At 35.0% G+C, this 16,547-nt stretch overlaps 1 protein-coding gene across 2 annotated transcripts; it reads right to left on the bottom strand.

Moving 5' to 3' along the window:
• Positions 1-862: 862 nt before the first annotated feature.
• LOC132171542 (uncharacterized) lies at positions 863-3,638 on the bottom strand. 2 transcript variants are annotated; one of them, XM_059582884.2, is made up of 2 exons: positions 2,065-3,638; positions 863-1,374 (listed from the first exon to the last, which is right to left on the bottom strand). In XM_059582884.2, the coding sequence occupies exons 1-2, from the start codon at positions 2,681-2,683 to the stop codon at positions 1,010-1,012; spliced, it is 984 nt and encodes a 327-aa protein (XP_059438867.1). In that variant the 5' UTR covers positions 2,684-3,638; the 3' UTR covers positions 863-1,009. The 2 variants fall into 2 exon arrangements, with proteins under 2 accessions (XP_059438867.1, XP_059438866.1); XM_059582883.2 differs by having other exon boundaries at positions 863-1,390; positions 2,069-3,638.
• Positions 3,639-16,547: the final 12,909 nt, after the last annotated feature.

The following is a 16,547-nucleotide window of genomic DNA, read 5'->3' as shown; positions in this document are numbered from 1 at the left end:
ATAGTTGGCAGTTTATAAGGAGAAAGTGCAAAGACATTATAGTTTATGGGGACAAAAAGTAGTTTCACCTTACATTTTTATACCAAAACACTTGGTAATAAAAATGAATTATACATAAGATTTTTGTACACCGAATGAAGCTAATTTATAAAACTTAACATACTCCATGCAACCCCAAGAGTATACCAATTGTGAACCTTGTAATCTCCCTCCCTCACCCACTAGAGCAAAGCCTCCAAGCCCCCAAAAGCTCACCCACCAACAACAGCATCACACAGTCTCTGCGGCCATCACTTTGACACTTTGTAGTAATTGCTAGGGGAGGCGATGGTTTTTAAGAGGCTTTTCAGTATTTGCCACCTCCTAAATGAGGGTAATTTGGGAAACCAATAAATGTTTAACTCTCGAGACGAGGGTAAAACCTTTTAGATACTACTTTTTACTTTATGATTATAATACGGTACAAAGCTTATAGTTGTTTTTATTGTTTGTGAGTTTTTGTGTTAATTTAAGTTGTTTATTAATGTTTTTGCTAATAATTCCCAATTGAAATGAACTTTACTCTATCATTCCAAATCCATAATCAAGTGGTCAAATATTTTTACAACACACATTAAAATTAATGTTTATATACTAATGTGTGTTATGCATTTCGTCATATACTGCTAAATATAAATATCTCGATCTAATTATTTTAAAGTAAATTAGCAAATAAAACTTTTTAACCTACATTTACGTGCCCTTGATCCAAAATTTAAGAGAAATGTTTCATATATTTATGTCTAATTAATTAAAATCTAAATTTTACAAGAGAGAGAGAGGTAGACAGAGATATAATTAATTAGAGTGATTAAGAAAAGTGAATAATCCAACATGCAAATAGAGCAGAAATGGAATAATCATTAAATTATGTACAACCAACCAACCAACCAACCAAATGGAATTCCCTATCTTAAAGCTAAAAAATTAATTAATGCATATATTTTTTTAAAATTATTTACTAGTAATATCATTTTGGAGGGGGTTGGTTGCTGTGGGAAGCCAAGGAATGGATGGAATCCGCAAGCTTATTGATGGCATCCACAAGCCCACTCACGCCTTGCCTGCTTATCTCCGTCTTAGACTCCTCTATCTTCAGCCTTCTCTCATGCAAACTCAGAAGCTCTCTGTGCCGCCTCTCTTCTCTCTCCTCGCTCGCCTGGAGGGCTTCTGCTATGATGGAAGCGCTTCTGGATATGGCGCTGCCCACTTCATGCGAGATGCTTGCATTTGTATTTCCGCCGCCGCCGCCACCGCCGGTTCCCTCTTCCCCGCTTCCGCTTCCTCTTCTCCTCCTCTTCGCCGGTGAGTCTGAATGCTCACTCGTTTCAAAATCTGAGCTATCACGCATCTCCAAATCATATATGGAACCAAATCAAACCAATCAATACTAACTGAAAATTATGACACCAAAGCCATCAATAAATGTCACTTTTTTTCTTTTTTTTTTCTTCAAATCTTAATCATAAATGCTTGCTTCCGGCATGACATTTGGAGCATCTCAGTTGCTCAAGTACCCATTGGAGTAAAATGCACATTTTCTTAATCAAATAACTGAACAAATAAATAAATAAACTTACGAAGAATAAGGCTGTGGTGAAGAAATATTCGTCAGAGGTTCAGCATGAAATTTTACATTCTGACCATGAAGGTCCAGTAGAATACCTAAATTAGCGAAACTCTTTGTCACCATTCTTGGCATCCGAGGTCGGGAATGAAAGTTTTGGGAAGGATTTTTTCTCAAAACTAACCCATGAACAATTCTCATGTACCAAAATTGAGGATTTTTTTTTTTTTTTTCGTGAAAATGTCATCAGTTTACCCAAGAACAATGCAGTGCCAAAAACTGCTTAATAAAAAAGAAAGTGAAGCTTTTGCTTAATAATATTTACAATATTGCTGATGCTTATTGCTTAATCTACTATCCTAACACCCATATTATCAAAAAAATGGTGCTGGAAATTGAAAATGCATAAACGAAATGGAGCTTTATGATTCATAGAGAGAGAGGGAGAGGGAGAGCACCTACTGTGGGCATTGGCTGAGAATAAGTGAGAGCAGCTGGAAGAGGCTGCGCCGCCAGTGGTGGTGGAGATGGTAGTGGTAATGGCGGAGCTGGAGCAGCAGAGATGTGATGCTGCAAAAGAGGAGGTAATGAAGGCTGACCAATGCTACTAACAAAAACACTGTTGGGATTGGAAGAAGCTGCAGAAACAAGCCTCTGATGAGTTACTCCCTTCCTCTCCACCACATCCACCAAAGCATCATATATCTGAGGCGACATATTGGTGGGCAGATTCCTCTCTTTCCTCTCATTCCTCTCAATCTTCCAATAAGACCCTCCTGCCTTCTCCTCAGCCATCTTCCTCTCGTAGTCCCTCACTTTCTTGTAATCCCTCATAAGGTTATCCCACTTGTCATTGCATTGGTTTTGGCTCCTCAGACACTCTTTTCTCCAACAATAATCTTCCACCCATTTCCATCTTGGCTCTCCAGATTTGTTCCTCCCTTCACTGTCCCCACTTCTTTTCATTCTTCTCTCGTCATCCATCTTCTTTGCCTCAATCAGAATCATTGTCTCATTGGGTGTCCAGTTCCCTTTCCTGTAGTCCCTCATTATACTATTTCCTCCAGGATCAGCCATCACCACCAAGATGCATGCAAGAGAGAGACAGAGAGAGAGAAAAGTAGTGGCTATCTATCTATCTATAAGCTATGTATCTAAAACAGATGGAGGAAGAGGGGCAGCATGGTGGGGGTAAAATTTGTTATCTGTGTTTTTTGCTCTTCTTTTTGGAGGCTTGATTTGATGTGGGAGTTCAAACTAGTCAAGATCAATAAGGTTGCTAATTTAGGTAAAAGACAATTAATGGGTACACCTAAACATGTATCAGTGGGTTCCAAAAATATGGCTCAGCAAAAGATGAGTCTAAATACAAATATAGGTCATATTATTTGATTTCCATGGTTTTGTTGGGGTTGTGAAGGGTTAGCAAGCAAGCACATGATAATGATAACAAGATTGAGAGAAGCACACAAACATCAGGTGCCTGTTTTCACCATCTTTCCTACTCTCCTTTTCCTTGAAATTTTCAACCTTTTTGGAGCTTTAGGTTCGATTTGCACCACTCCCCTCAGAAATCTTCAAAGTTTAAAGCCCAAATCTAAATCTACTTATTCAAACCACTGCTCCCCACAGAGTGAGTAAAACTGAGACACACAGAAAGAGAGAGAGAGGGAGAGAGAGAGAGAGAGCCATCAAGCGTACCATTATAAGAAAAGGCCAAGCAAATCCATTCAAACTGACAGATCAACAAACCCCGAAAAATTTCTGAGAGAGAGAGAGAGAGAGAGAGAGAGAGAGATTGGGAGAGAAAAAGATCATGTGTTGCATGCAGTAGAGTGTGTGAGAGCATGACTACCACTACCCCTACACATGTGGTCTAGCCTGCAATCATCACACCCGTTTGAATTTGCAAGTTTCATCATGAGTTGAAGTTTTTGTGAGCCACTCCCAAAGAGTTGCCTCCTTTGATATTGAACTCAGTTGCACCTGATGCGAACAAAATAGCACAACAACAACATCTCACTTCCACCATTTTCACGAGGCCTTTTGTGTAGTCTGGTTTTAATTTCTGTAGCACATAATCGCTGACACAAGATGTGTAACACTACGTCACATTTTGAAAACATGTGAGCCCTACATAAAGTCAGTTGTTTGTAACCACATTTATGAGAGTTGAGTTCTACATTATTGATCTTTTATAAATGTTTTTAAGAAAGTTTTAAATTAATTAATCATTTTAAGGTAGAGAATGTGCAAAGGTTGAGAGCGTTTTTGTCTTTTTTTTTTTTTAATAATTACAAATAGTATTAAAACCTAACCCGGAAGAGACATCATGGATTTAAGGAGAGAAATCGTAATACTTCGATTTCATATTGAGAACATGAATAGCCTACATAAAATAAATAGTTTATATTGAGCATTTGGCATACGCACTAAAAGACTGTCCTTTTTTTTTTGTCTCCAATACTGTCTTCTTTTTTTTTGTCCAGTAGAATAGTTTTTCTAAATAGTAGTGAATTAAATAGATAAATTCTTGAAATTTGTATTAAAAAAATAATAGCTAAAATAGAAAAAAAAAATTATATATTTTCAGTGGCTAAAATAACTGTCATTATTCAAAATACTTTTAACACTCATAAATACTAAGTCTCACGTTATTTAAAACTCGGGTAAACCGACCTTCTGATCTGATTTGCAGTATTTGGGGTTGTCATTATTTTCTTTGTTTACTTTTTTTTTTTTGTTTTAACCAAATTACTCAAGTGCCCAATCTGTAGAATCATTCCTGAGCATGCACAATTTTGTAGCTTGCTTCTAAAGTCATTTATTTATTTATTAATGACTGGTCCACTATTATTTCAACACCTAATTCTTTCCCTAGGTTTATAGAGCCCCCTATCCTACACACATAATACAATCATCAGATAAATTTCCACCACGAGTTAATTTACTGAAAATTAAGTAGGAGAGTCAAACTTATGACTCAATTATGTATCCTTCCTAGTGTAAGGCTTTTTCTATACCTCAGTTTTATAGGGCCTGCCTTCTTCTGTCAAAGAACAGAGAACACAACAAAAGGGTCTAAGATCTAGAAACCATATAGAGCAGACTAAGGCTCTGTAAGGTGTTTGCAGGGCAATTTTAATGCAATACAAAGGCATGTCCTTTAAAGGACTTACATTTTCTTTACACTTAGTTTGACTAGGCTAGAATTCCGACTAAGTAGGAAGAGGTGAGAATGAATAATGCTAAATGTAAGACTTACGGTTTTTTTTTTTAAATTTTTTTTTAAAATTGATATGACTTCTAAAATTATCATTGAATTAAGATTAAATAGCGATTTATCACATGTATCTCATTTGTTACGCCATGATTCATGTTAGCACCCAATATAAATGTTAAAGTTAATAGTTTTCTCTCTAATGCTATAAATCCAAAAAAAAATTATGTTGACGAAGAAGATGATTTTTGTTTATAGAGTTTGGTCTTTTGTTTTGCTTTTTCTTAAAATTGAAGTGACTTTTAAAATTATTATTGAATTAAGATTCAATAGTGATTTACCACATGTGTCTTATTTGTCACGCCACAGTTCATGTCAGCACCCAATATCAATGTCAAAGTTAACAATTTTCTCTCTAATGCTACAAATCCAAAAAAATATGATGAAGAATAATATGATTTTTGTTTATGGAGTTTGGTCTTTTTTCTATATATGACTTAACGCTTAACGATATAACATTAATATAAGGTTCTAATATAGACACTAACGTGTCAATTGAAACATACGAACCTAAAGACCATATTATTGAAATCACATAAAAACCTAAGGGCCAGATAATATTTTTCCCTTTATTTTTAGAATAATCCTACAAATATTCTTGAAATTAAATTTTTACCCCCTTAATTTTGTTTTTTTTTTTTTTTTTTTTTTTAAATTTCATCCTCTTTTGCATTTCATTTAAAATAGAGGGATTTAAGCAAAATAGTGAGATAAAGGTGTCTTAATTTTAAAAATGAGGATAATATCGTCCTAAATTTTATAAGATTTTACCCATTTTCCTACAAAATACACAAAATGTGTATATATTTCAGGAAGTGCATAATTTTAGAATTAATTAGCGAACAATAATATGACCTTGCTTTCACAAACCATTGACCAACATTAATCATTAGTGTGGAAGGTTAAGTTGATACAGCTCTGTACAGGATTTGTGTGCGAAGCAGCATATACTTGCTTGAAGAAGATCAAGGAGATGAAATCTTCATTAAAAGGCTAAACAGCAGGAGTGAGGAGTGAGGACCCCTAATCATTTGATTTACCCTCAATAATATTTAATTACTGACCTTTTCCATACAAAAATGAGGGTCTTCTGGAAAGGGGGGGTGTGTGTGTGTGTGTGTGGAGGGGGCAGTTTTGTCTTTTCAGAGAAATACAGATGTCAAATTCGCCTTTTGAGGGAAAGGACATTTAAAGCCTGGATGCCACGTAAGCAATCCTTTTTTTTTTCAAAAAAAAAAAAAAAACAACTATGCCAGCTTGGACATGAGGGTGGTGGGGGCCCGGGGTTACTAGTTTGACCAAAGGGTTGAACCAGAGAGGACAGCTCTGATGGGCCCATGAAAGCCCCGACTAGTCTCTTTCGTTCTTAGTTTTTGGAGTCTAGCCTGAACTTTTAGGGTACAAAAAAATGAAGGCTAATGTCGTCATTTCATGTGCTACTCTTTCTCTCTCTCTTCTCTTCTCTTTCTCTCAATTGGTCAGTGAATTCATAGTTGGCCCCTACTTGGCAGAAAATGAATTTGGACTGTGGTTAAAGCTGGGAGACGACGACGTGTGAGATGTCCCCATCCGACATGATACCCATATATCCTCAGCTGTTCCATTAAATAAAACTCTTCATGTTTATTACGTCATAAAAAAAAAAAAAAAACACAAGAACATGAATTTAGGAGGCTTTTGGGCTGTAGCTCTTCCGGTATAAGGGTGATGGGTCTTCTATTTTTTTTTAAAAAAAATTATTATTATTACTATTATTTTATATTCACTAGAATCACATATAAAGAAAAGGAGAGAATGTAATCCAAACGAGAGTCATGCGTGTAATACAAACAACTAGTGTAATACAAACTAGGGCTGTAAACGAGCCGGCCCGCTTGTGAACCCATTCGATACCCGTCCAATTAAAGCTAGCTTGAAATCGAGCCCGACACTATTCTAACCCGCTCGCTATTATAGAAATCCGCTCGATTAGCAAATGATACATTCCCGGCTCACCTGACTAAACTCGGCGAGGGTTCGTGAACTCGACCCATTTAAGACTCGATCCAACCGACTATCTCGACTCGTTTGGGGCTTGTGAGCTAGACCCGAATAACAATCGAATAGCCCGGTTCGTTTTAGGGCTCGTGAGCCCTAAACCCTAAATCCTAAACTCTACGTATTATCATTAGATACATCATGATGTGATTCGTGTAATCTCAAATTAAGCTATTTGTATTGTTGGGAATAAATTTTCCTTACAAGCCCATCGAATCTTGGGCCTCAAGGCCAATGACAAGCTCATAGAGCTATTAATTAAATAGCAGGAGGTATAATCCAGGTGGGGTTCTATGAAAGAATCTGGGTAAAGAAGTCCTATTAAAAGTCTTAATTCGAGTAAGAGCCTAAGTCCAATTCTAGCTCTTAGTGTTGGGATTATGCCTTGAATCTCAATGATTATATATATGTGTGTGTGTGTGTGTTGATATTCAAATGTCTGTTATGAATATAAATGTTATATTCACTAATTAAAATGAATTGAGCATATAGCATATAAAATGTCTTTTACATGCTTATTATCAGGTTTATTATATTTGTTATGCATGTAAAAGGTCCTATGATTACATTGAATATGGATATGAGTGTGAGTAACATGGTTATCACACAAGGTCATAGTCCATAGTCCTTGTATCCTTAAAATATAAGGTTCGCAGTCAGCAAATGGAATTGGACATTCCATTTTGAATAAGACTGTTACACATCGAATTTTTGTGATCTACCTTGATCAAGCGAAGCGGTGACTTCAAGATTGATGTGTAGTGTGCTGAGACCTAAGGTACTGAACATACCAAAGAGTTGTCTTTTCATAAAGATACTGCATATTGAGAATATACAATAAACTCCTTAGAGACTATTTAGACCTAGATTTTAAATCTTGAGAAGTTTGTGAAGATGTGAAGTATTGATTATTTAGATGTATTGTAGAGTGAGACCTATCGTCGGTCAATAGAACTCACTACGTCGGGTAATCACATCTAACGTTGTGGGAACACCAACTTCAAGAGGGAATCCAAATCATTTGTTAGTAAACAAACATACAAGAAATTTTGATAAGTGTCAAATATTGCATACTTTGATCACTTTATTTACATTAGTTAATCCTTTAGTTGTGTCGTTATTTAATATTTTGTGTTAGTTTTGTGTTTTTAATGTTTTGTAGGTCAATAAAGAAAAATTACAGCTTTAAAGGGAAAAATGCAAAGTTTGGAAGAAAGCATACTTTGAGAAGACCTAGATGATGTGGTTAAGTCTAACCAAATCCAAGAACATGTTAAATCGGATTAAAGATCAGATTGGATTAAAGATCAGATTGGATAAAATTTCAGATTTGATTCAAATTTAGATTCTGCACATGTCTCAGTATTTTGACCATAACTTTCTGCTCAAATATTGAATTGAAGTGATTCAAATGGAATTGGAAAGATAACTCAAAATACTACAATTCAGTGTGAGATAGGATTTTCCTAATTTGGATGGTTACTATGCCAAAATCGCCCTGCAATTAAAGGACATAAATTTGGACGAATCCTATTCCGATATCAAACTTCTATTTTGACTGGGAGACAGACCTCTGAATTATCTAAGTTTACTTGGACTTCTAGGACTTCCTTAAGCCTATAAATAGACTTCTTTGCATTCAAGAAAGATATAGAATTTCAGAGAGCAAAATTCTACAGTTTTTCTATTTTTAGTTTAGGTTTTCTTTAGATTTAAGTTTTATTTTTATGTGGAGCTAAATTCCCAACTAAGATTGGGGATGAAACCTCACCGATGAAGAACATCAATACTTTCATGTAAGTCTTTATTTATATGATTTTATTGTGTTTAATATTTCAATTGTTTTACTTTTTTTCAATGTGTGAAGTGATTCTTGGATATCTTTTGTGATTCAAGGATACACTTGATAATTTAAGATAATTTCACATAATTGATTGCTTGATTTTATTTGCCTAAATAATTTGATATCCCTTGTGATTTGTTTTATGGATACATTTGGTGTTTCAATTAAGATTGGATATCTTTTGTGATTTACGGATACATTTGATGATTTAATTTATATTGGATTCCTCTTGTGATTTGTGCAATGAATGGATACATGGGATGATTTTGATTAATTGTTTGAAGCATAGTAAAACATATCTAAGATTTTAATTATGAGAACTTCAGATTAATATTGATAAACATGAAAGTATGTTGTTATGATTCGGTGAGTGTGGATTCCCAAACCTTAGTATTTTATCTCTTAGTTTATTTTAATTAGTTTATGTTTGTCTTTTAATACCAAAATTCAAAACCCTTTTGGAACTAGGTTAGGATTTAATTAGTTTAGATTTAAATTGTTCTTTAAAAAATACAATTCTCTGTGGGTTCGACTTCGCACTTACAATCTATTATATTGCAAACGATTCGTGCACATGCAAGTATTAAAATTTGCACAACAAGTTTTTGGCGCCGTTGCCGGGGAATTGTTTAATTTTTGAAATCAATTTATTTCTATATTAGTTTTATTCTTCTACTAGTTATAATTAGGATTTTATTTTTTTGCAATTTGTTTTGTTTTATTCATGTTAGTAATAATAATCACAAAAAAAAAGAAGAAAGATTTTTCTTGTTTTTGTTTTGTTTTGTTTTTTTGGCTTGTTTTATAGTTCTGCCGCATCTTCACTCAAGTGCGATTGAGCGCACATCACAACAAAGGCAGCAATTGTAGCAGTTCCGTAGATCTTTGCCAAAAATTTATTTTTGGTCATTTTTGTGAGTTTTTAAATTTTAGTTTTTTTTTTTTTTTTTTTTTTTTTTTTTTTTAATTTTTTTTTTATTGTGTTAGTTTTTTTTTTTTTTTTTTTTTTTTTTTTTTTTTTCAGTTTATTTTATTTAAAAATGAAAAAAAATTGGTTAATGTTTTATGTGCTAAAAAGTGAGGGGAGAAGCATGAATTTTCATTTTAATGATTTTAATGCATCTCCTAGTTATAGTACACCAGCTCCTACCAACTACCCTCAAAATTTTTACACACATGAGCCATGTTCATACTGCTCCAATACTTATCATAGTTCTAGTAATTGTCCACACTGGGGACAAGTTTCTGATTTTTCATATGAGCAAATGAACACTAATATCTCCACCCCGGAGTTTGAATCAAATTCCAATTTTTACACCCTGGGATGGAATAATTAATCTGATTTCAGGCAACAGGAAATTATGCTCACCAATTCGATGAATCGCACTATTCAGAATATCCGCAATTCGATCACCAAGCTCAACCACCTGCAGATCAATCCATTACTCAAATGCCACAGCCTGCACCACAATCATCACTGGAAGACATGATAAAAGCATGATATGAAGAATACTAACATGAGCAATAATCAAGCTATACAAGAGCTCAAGAATTCCAACTCCCAAGCCATACAAGACATACAAGAACTTAAGTAGGCCATGACCAAGATATAAGGACAGATCGGTTATTTAGTTGCTGACTTCAACAGAATAGAGGAAGAAGAGCTTCAAAGTCAGCTGATGGTTGAAAGGCACTACATGATTGATGAAGATGATTCCGAAAATTCTTATCATGAGCATGCCCAAGTCACCATCACACTAGAGAGAGGAAATTGTGGATAACAAAGAGGAGAAAGAGAAAGAGGAGCAAATTGAGCACCCTGAGCAAGTTGAGCACCCTGAAAATAGTGAGCCCCCAACGGATCCTAATCTGCCCAGTGATATGGAAGTGAGTACTAAAGCTCCTGCCTGCATTACTGTCCCTCTTGAGACACATCAAGAATCCAAAGCTTCAACGCTTGAATGTCTCAAAGAGCCATCTTATGTCAAGATACTCAAGGACTTGCGCACACAAGCACACAAACACACAAATCTAGGAACCACTTTCCTAAGAAGATCCTTCAAAGCAAGAAATCCTATATAAGATGGCGAAATATCCTTCCAAAGGGCTATGAAGTTTTGAAGAAGAAGGGGTGGAAGGGATTGGTTGGACATCCGCATGATAAGGGGAAGCCCTGTAAAGTTTTCTCCTCCAGTTTATTTTCTGCACTTCACTCCACAAATTCTTTCTTTCCCTTTTCATTATATTGCATTTCTTTTTATTTGTTTTTGTTTCTAACATCAATTGATCTTTTGATTTGTGAAAAAAATATTGTTGTTAGTTTTTGTTGACATGTGTTTTGATGTTTAAGTTTGGGGGACGCCCTAACCTTGTTCACACTTAGATTTCCTTACTTCCGATAATGTATTTCTATACTACACATTGAGGGCAATGTGCAATTCAAGTTTGGGGTATGGAAAAACACTTTGTCTATTTATTTTTGTTCTTATTTGTTTATTTTTATTTGTCTTTTTGTGTTAAAAAATTTGACAAAAAAATAAAATAAAATTGTGCTATGTTTTTGTCAAGATTGAGTTAAACTGTGACTATGGTTTGCATTTAATTGGATTGCTTAAAGGGTTGAACACATCATTATGTCATTAGGAGTTTGAGTCCCTTGACTTATTTTTGGGTAGAAGAGATTTCACTTGTTTTGAGATAAATTTTTATGAGCACATTAGCATGTTTTCTGTGAGGTATGATGTTTGAGCTTAAGCTTGTTCTCTTTGAGATTTGTTGGATGACCTATTGATGAATAACCATTGGCTTACAAGATATATATATATATATATAAAGGGAAAAATAAAAGAAAAATCATGTTGAGTTTTTCATTGAGTAACCGGACCTTTTGCCTCGTTAAGCATTGAGTGTTCATGTCAAAAGTTGTGAAGTTCAGTGTTGATTTAAGATATGGCTAGTCTGGTTTCGTAGCCTTTTTGACCTAAATTAAAAAGCCTTTTGGGATGTTTTACATCTAGTGCCCTAAAGCCACCTAGCTTGGGAGTCATTGACCTAACACTTGTTACATGGGTCAATTAGAAAACTTAAGGGAGTTAGACATTGCAGAACCTGTAAAAATAAAAAATAAAAAATATGCATATCTTGACTTGGTTGTTTCATTTGTTAGGGATTCTTACAAATTTTATGGAACTTGTCTTGAGTTTAAACTGAAAGCTTCATGATTGTATGCTAATTACACTTTACACATTTCAGAACATATGAGGTCTCAGTTGTCCATTTATGAGTGATTTGATTTTGGATTTCCTTTTGACTGTTATAATGGTGTTGGTCTTTTTAAGCTTGCTCATGAATAAGAACTATGATTTAGGTGAAACTTCTTTCTTGTTAACAACATATTGCTACAATGTTTGTGGGTATCATTTCTGTTAAGCCCTCACGAGACTTCACTCGTCCACTAGGGATGCTTAGGGGTTTAAAAGGCTTGTTGCATATGCTACATGCAATCGTCTCTCCCACGAAAGATGATTTATGTTTCTTGCTTTCATTATATTTTTCATTTTGTTTTGCTAAGGGACTAGCAAAATGTAAGTTTGGGGGTGTTTGATAAGTACCAAATACTGCATACTCGGACCCCTTTATTTACATTAGTTAATGCTTTAGTTGTGTTGTTATTTAATATTTTGTGTTAGTTTTGTGTTTTTAATGTTTTGTAAGTCAATAAAGAAAAACTACAGCTTTAAAGGGAAAAATGCAAAGTTTGGAAGAAAGCATACTTTGAGAAGACCTAGATGATGTGGTTAAGTCTAACCAAATCCAAGAAGAGGTTAAATTGGATTAAAGATCAGATTGGATAAAATTTCGGATTTGATTCAAATTTAGATTCTGCACATATCTCAGTATTTTCACCATAACTTTCTGCTCAAATATCGGATTGAAGGGATTCAAACGGCATTGGAAAGCTAACTCAAAATAATACAATTCATTATGAAATTGGATTTTCCTAAGTCGGACGGTTACTATGACAAAATTGCCCCGCAATTAAAGGACATAAATCTGGACGAATCCTATTCTGATTTCAGACTTCTATTTTGACTGGGAGACAGACCTCCGAATTATCTAGGTTTACTTAGGCTTCTAGGACTTCCCTAAGCCTATAAATAGACTTCTTTGCATTCAAGAAAGATATAGAATTTTAGAGAGCAAAATTCTATAGTTTTTTTGTTTTTAGTTTAGGTTTTCTTTAGATTTAAGTTTTATTTTTATGAGGAGCTAAATTCCCAACTAAGGTTGGGGATGAAGCCTCATCGATGAAGAACATCAATACTTTCATGTAAGTCTTTATTTATCTGATTTTATTGGGTTTAATATTTCAATTGTTTTACTTATTTTCAATGTGTGGAGTGATTCTTAGATATCTTTTGTGATTTGAGGACACACTTGATGATTTAAGATAATTTCATATAATTGATTGCTTGATTTTATTTGCCTAAATAATTAGATATCCCTTGTGATTTGTTATATGGATACATTTGGTGTTTCAATTAAGATTAGATATCTTTTGTGATTTACAGATACATTTGATGATTTAATTGATATTGGATTCCTCTTGTGATTTGTGCAATGAATGGATACATGGGATGGTTTTGATTAATTGTTTGAAGCATAGTAAAACATATCTAAGATTTTAATTGTGAGAACTTCAGATTAATATTGATAAACATGGAAGTATGTTGTTATGATTCGGTGAGTGTGAATTCCCAAACCTTAGTATTTTACCTCTTAGTTTATTTTAAATAGTTTATGTTTGTCTTTTAATTTTTAAAACCAAAATTCAAAACCCTTTTGGAACTAGGTTATGATTTAATTAGTTTAGATTTAAATTACTCTTTCAAAAATACAATTCTCTGTGGGTTCGACCTCGCACTTGTAATCCATTATATTGCAAACGATTCGTGCACTTGCGAGTATTAAAATTTGCACAACAAATTTCCTCTTGAGATAGATTTCATGGATATTATTCTCAGACTCTTCCGCCAATACATTTTGGTTGGCATACCATAATATATACATGTGTTTTTCACATGTATGTGTAGTGACCCAAATAATTAACTAAGCTTAGGTAGATCAGTTAGAGAGTTAATTTGGGCTTTGGGTCACTAGGAACGGTTGGGAGGGCATTTTGGGAACTTTAGACTTTCTGACCTAGCGTACGCATGGGGGATGATGTGTATGTATGCCTACAAATAGTACAAGAACGTACGTGTGGGGACTAACTGAAAGAACACTGACTTTTGGTTGACCACTGGTTAATACCCATACGTACGATGCAGCCTTTGATTTGTTAGGTAACCAATATGCGAATGTACACCCCTATAGTACCGTACGTACGCTGCTTTTCAGAACAGCCCCTGCAGCTCTCATAGCTATTCCACCTATAAATACCCTACCCCTTTCAACCCTTAAGCCCCATTTTTGCCCCTAAGCCCTCTAGAACCCTTGTGTGAGTGTTTTTATGAGTTTTGGTGAGTTCTTGGAGGAGAATAGGTGATTTCTTGGAGGCCTTGCTTCAAGGAGGTAACCTTCTATGCTTAAGTTTCCTTTCACAGTCGTTATATTGCTTTTCTAGACTAGCTTAGTTGTTGGTTTGAGCTTCAAACGATGCTGTACCTTTAATCTTTATTTAATTTTAGTTTAGCGTTTCATTTTGGTTGAACGTATTTTCTTATGCATGGAGACATTGTTTTGGGATAGGAGGTCCTAGAAATCTTTTTGGTAGCCTTAGAACCCATTTTGGAGGATAGGAGGATGTTTAGACCAAATGAGGTTTTACCTGAACTTTCTGGGCGAACGTACAGCCAGGAGCTGGAACGTACGACCGGAAGTGTTCTGGGGAAACACCACTTTGGCCAGTCATCCGATAGCTCATGTTTTCATGTTCTATGTTCATTTCGGTTAGACTTAGGACTAATAGTAGGTTTTCCACAGATTTAGAGAACCCAGATATTTTGGAAGAGTACTCGAAGGAATTATTCGACCCAGGTGAGTTTTAACTCACATAATGCTCGCCATATATTTTCTTGCATTGCACGACTATTTTGTATACATTTTCTTGCATTGCATGACTATTTTGTATACCAAAACATGCATATTTACAACTCTCACGATATACACTTTGTTGCACATGAACTCTATCATTTGTGAAAATGTGCTACTTGACAAGATGATGACATTGAGATTTGTAAAAGTATGCATGTAGAATACGGACAAGACTAATTGCATCGCATGACATGGTACACCGGTACGTGCGGGAAAACGGCCATGGGCTTACTATACATGTTAACTTTATGGTCAAATGTGTGTGTTGTTATATGGGCCTTGGATCCAATGGTTGTTTCATGATCGGCGTAGCCTTAATGGGCGGTCACTACATGACATACATCATTAGTAGCGTGGGCCACCCGAGGTTAGACTCGGTCAGACTGCTAGTGTTATGGACGGTAGCTTACAATGGTCGGGGTACCGGCATTTTATTATAGGTCCCTCGGGACAGTGCCAACCTTGTTGAGAAGGGGTAGTATCTCAGGTAGACCATAGTGTTGAACTATCACTGTTCTCATGATTATAAGCATGTATAATACCTATATTGCATCCACGAATAGCTGTCATTTGCAAAATATGCTTGCCTTGCTAAATAAAGTTCATCATTAAATGGTATGGGTATTATGTGCATTATTGCTCACTAAGTCTTTAAGACTTACCCCTTTATTTTTCCCCCTCCATTATGTATATTGTGCGATTTAGCTAGCATAGAGGAGGATGGCTTCAGACAGAATAATGGTGGTGGCCCAGGACCTGATCCAGTTCATTTTTGAGGACATGGACCCGGTATGGTTCAAGTCCATGTGGGACGATGGAGGAATCATACGGGTAGAGATGATCGAGATTGTCATTATGTTAGCCTTACTCAAGATTAGGTGTTGATCTTATTGTCTTATTTCCAGACAGTTATATTTTGGTTTGTAATATGTATTTTGATGAAGGGTTTGTTGACCAGTACATTTGATGATCTATCTATGTTATGAGGTTTATCTTTACTCTGGTGATTATATTTGTAATGTTTAGTTATTGCTTTCAATTTCTGTAGTTTGAAGTCTTTTGCTGTATTCTCTCGTTTATGAGAGATTAAGATTCCTGAGTCTTGTCCCGTGAGGGATGTAGGCTGGGAGATGAACCATGAGGTCAATTATCAGTTAATTGATTTCCACGGGTCGTTACAGTATGAGAATAACATAAAATTAGTGACTCAAGGATAAAGAGATAGAGAATTAAGTGACAGTATCCTAAGCCTTAATTTTGCTATGGAATATTTCATGGAGGAATCATAAGTCAAAAAGTCAAACACATTAATTGTTTTAAGTTAAAAATATCAATTGGAGTTCAAGCATAATCATTTAGTGGTATTAATTGTAATTAGAATATTGTTGCATAATAAATGTCGGGGTGACACGATTACAGACATATTCAAGCCAATAATATTTTTCTCTTTAAGACCCTCACCAAGTTGATGTAATTTAACCATAAGGCTTTCTTATTTATTGGGCTAGGTATTTTAGTTAATTAAAACATGGGCTAAAGAGACTAGATGTAATTGGGCTTGGGATAAAACCTAAAGGCTCAATGAGCATAAGTGGAAATAAATAAGGCCAGAGTTTATTCAGTAGGCCTAATAATGAATGCCAAATATTGCATACTTGAACCTCTTAATTTACATTTGTTGATCC

This window comes from Corylus avellana, chromosome 1 (assembly GCF_965113065.1).
Source record: "Corylus avellana chromosome 1, dhCorAvel1.hap1.2, whole genome shotgun sequence".
Taxonomy (NCBI): domain Eukaryota; kingdom Viridiplantae; phylum Streptophyta; class Magnoliopsida; order Fagales; family Betulaceae; genus Corylus; species Corylus avellana.
Note: the sequence above shows the minus strand (reverse complement) of the source record. Positions and strands in the feature narration are given on the sequence as shown.